Source organism: Galeopterus variegatus, unplaced genomic scaffold (assembly GCF_000696425.1).
Source record: "Galeopterus variegatus unplaced genomic scaffold, G_variegatus-3.0.2 Scaffold9890, whole genome shotgun sequence".
Taxonomy (NCBI): domain Eukaryota; kingdom Metazoa; phylum Chordata; class Mammalia; order Dermoptera; family Cynocephalidae; genus Galeopterus; species Galeopterus variegatus.
Genome location: NW_007736001.1, coordinates 23,813 through 25,964, shown reverse-complemented (window position 1 = coordinate 25,964; position 2,152 = coordinate 23,813). Strand labels below are relative to the sequence as shown.

Here is a 2,152-nt window from a genome sequence, read left to right as displayed (position 1 = left end):
CAGGTTTTAATCAGTGAAAGCACTCAGACAAAATAAGCAAGTAAATAAATTAATTTTTCTCAGACAGCATGAAGACCACAAGTTCCTAGACTAACAAAGCACCATTTCTCAGTGGTACCAACCACACACTTTCCTGCTTCTCTCTGTGCTCCAATTTGTGCTTCCAAAAGTATTCATGAATTTTCACATTATTAGTAGCATTTTCATTTTTTGTTGAGAAACATTTACAATATTAAACAATTTACATCACTTTCAAATATATGCATAGAATATATGTATAGAATATGCATATATGTATAGAATATATATGTATAAAATACATATATAAATGCATAAGCTTACACATAAATATACATGGATATATATGCATAGACATATATGTATGATCCTTTATATTTAGAAACTAGATGGATACTGAGTGCATCAGTCCCAAGAATTACAAATAAGAATCAAACTGGACAAAGGATACATATGTAACCTATATTTGCTTGATATGGTATTGTGAACATTATCTTTTACAGCATAATATCTAACTAAGCCTCTATTTTTGTACACTTATGTTTCCAATTTTTGCTTCTATAATCAGGTTGAGATAAACAGCATTACCACTGAAGCTTTGCAAACATTCATTGGATAATTTTCTAGAAATTACTTGCTGAGTTAAAGAGAACACAAATTTTTAACATGGGCTACATCTCAGTGATTGGTAATTATTTTTGTTTAATAAATTTAATAAATATTTGAGTAACCACGTTGTAAATATAGTGTCTTGTGTATAGCATCCTACTGTCTTTTTCAGATTTTTGCCTAGATAACCAAATTTAATTCATCACAGAAAGAATCATGTCAGACAATCAAATTTTGTCTTAGAAAATGGCTACAGATTTACTTGCTCTAAAAGTAAGCAATTTTAGTAAAGTTTGAATCTTTTAAGACATGTCCCACACACCTTGACAAAACACGTATACATGTATTCATGTGCATTCATTTGCATATATTATTTTACTTATTTACATATTTATTTTTAAATGATTATTACAATACATATTTTATAATGACATTTGAATTGGTAATTGTACTACAAAAATATGCTGTGACTTAGAGGATTTCTCTCATCTGAAGCCTCTATAGTTCAAAGAGAAATTTTATGCTTTGGGTAAATATTTATTTACAAAAGGAAACCAATAGCAACAAAACTTTCTTCTTTTTAAAGTCAAATTTGCCTTTTGGCTCTCTGAGCAACACCTTGGCGGTTGGTAAGAACAAGCACCTTACAAAAGGTGGCAAAAAGGGAGCCAGGAAGAAAGTGGTTGATCCATTTTCTAAGGAAGATTGGTATGATGTGAAAGTGCCTGCTATGTTCAATATAAGAAATATTGGAAAAACACTAGTCACCAGGACTCAAGGAACCAAAATTGCATCTGATGGCCTCAAAGGTCGTGTGTTTGAAGTGAGCCTTACTAATCTGCAGAATGATGAAGTTGCATTTAGAAAATTCAAGCTAATTACTGAGGATGTTCAGGGCAAAAACTGCCTGACTAACTTCCGTGGCATGAATCTTACTCATGACAAAATGTGTTCCATGGTCAAAAAATGGCAGACCACGATTGAAGCGCATGTTGATGTCAAGACTACCGATGATTATTTGCTTTGTCTTTTCTGTATTGGTTTTACTAAAAAGCACAGCAATCAGATACGGAAGACTTTTTATGCTCAGCAACAACAGGTCTGCCAAATCCGGAAAAAGATGATGGAAATCATGACCCATGAGAAATAGATCAATGACTTGAAAGAAGTGTTCTATAAACTGATTCCAGACAGCATTGGAAAAGACACAGAAAAGGCTTGCCAGTCTATTTATCCATTTCATGATGTCTTTATTACAAAAGTAAAAATGCCAAAGAAGCCCAAGTTTGAATTGGGAAAACTCATGGAGCTTCATGGTGAAGGTAGTAGTTCTGGAAAAGCTACTGGGGATGAAACAGGTGCTAAAGTTGAACGAGCTGATGGATATGAACCACCAGTCCAAGAATCTGTTTGAAATTCTGATTTTTTTAATAGTGACAAATAAAAAAATCCCATTTAAAAAAGAATAAATAAAGTCAAGTTTACTTTAAGTGAAAGCACAATAAATATTCAATAATAGGAAACA

At 32.3% G+C, this 2,152-nt stretch overlaps 1 protein-coding gene across 1 annotated transcript in view; it reads left to right on the top strand.

Moving 5' to 3' along the window:
* Positions 1 to 2,152, top strand: part of LOC103609647 (40S ribosomal protein S3a-like) — an 11,584-nt gene that overhangs the window by 7,525 nt on the left and 1,907 nt on the right. The window contains 1 exon segment of the mRNA XM_008593948.1: positions 1,214 to 1,994. Within this exon segment, the coding sequence (XP_008592170.1) occupies positions 1,214 to 1,994 (781 nt within the window).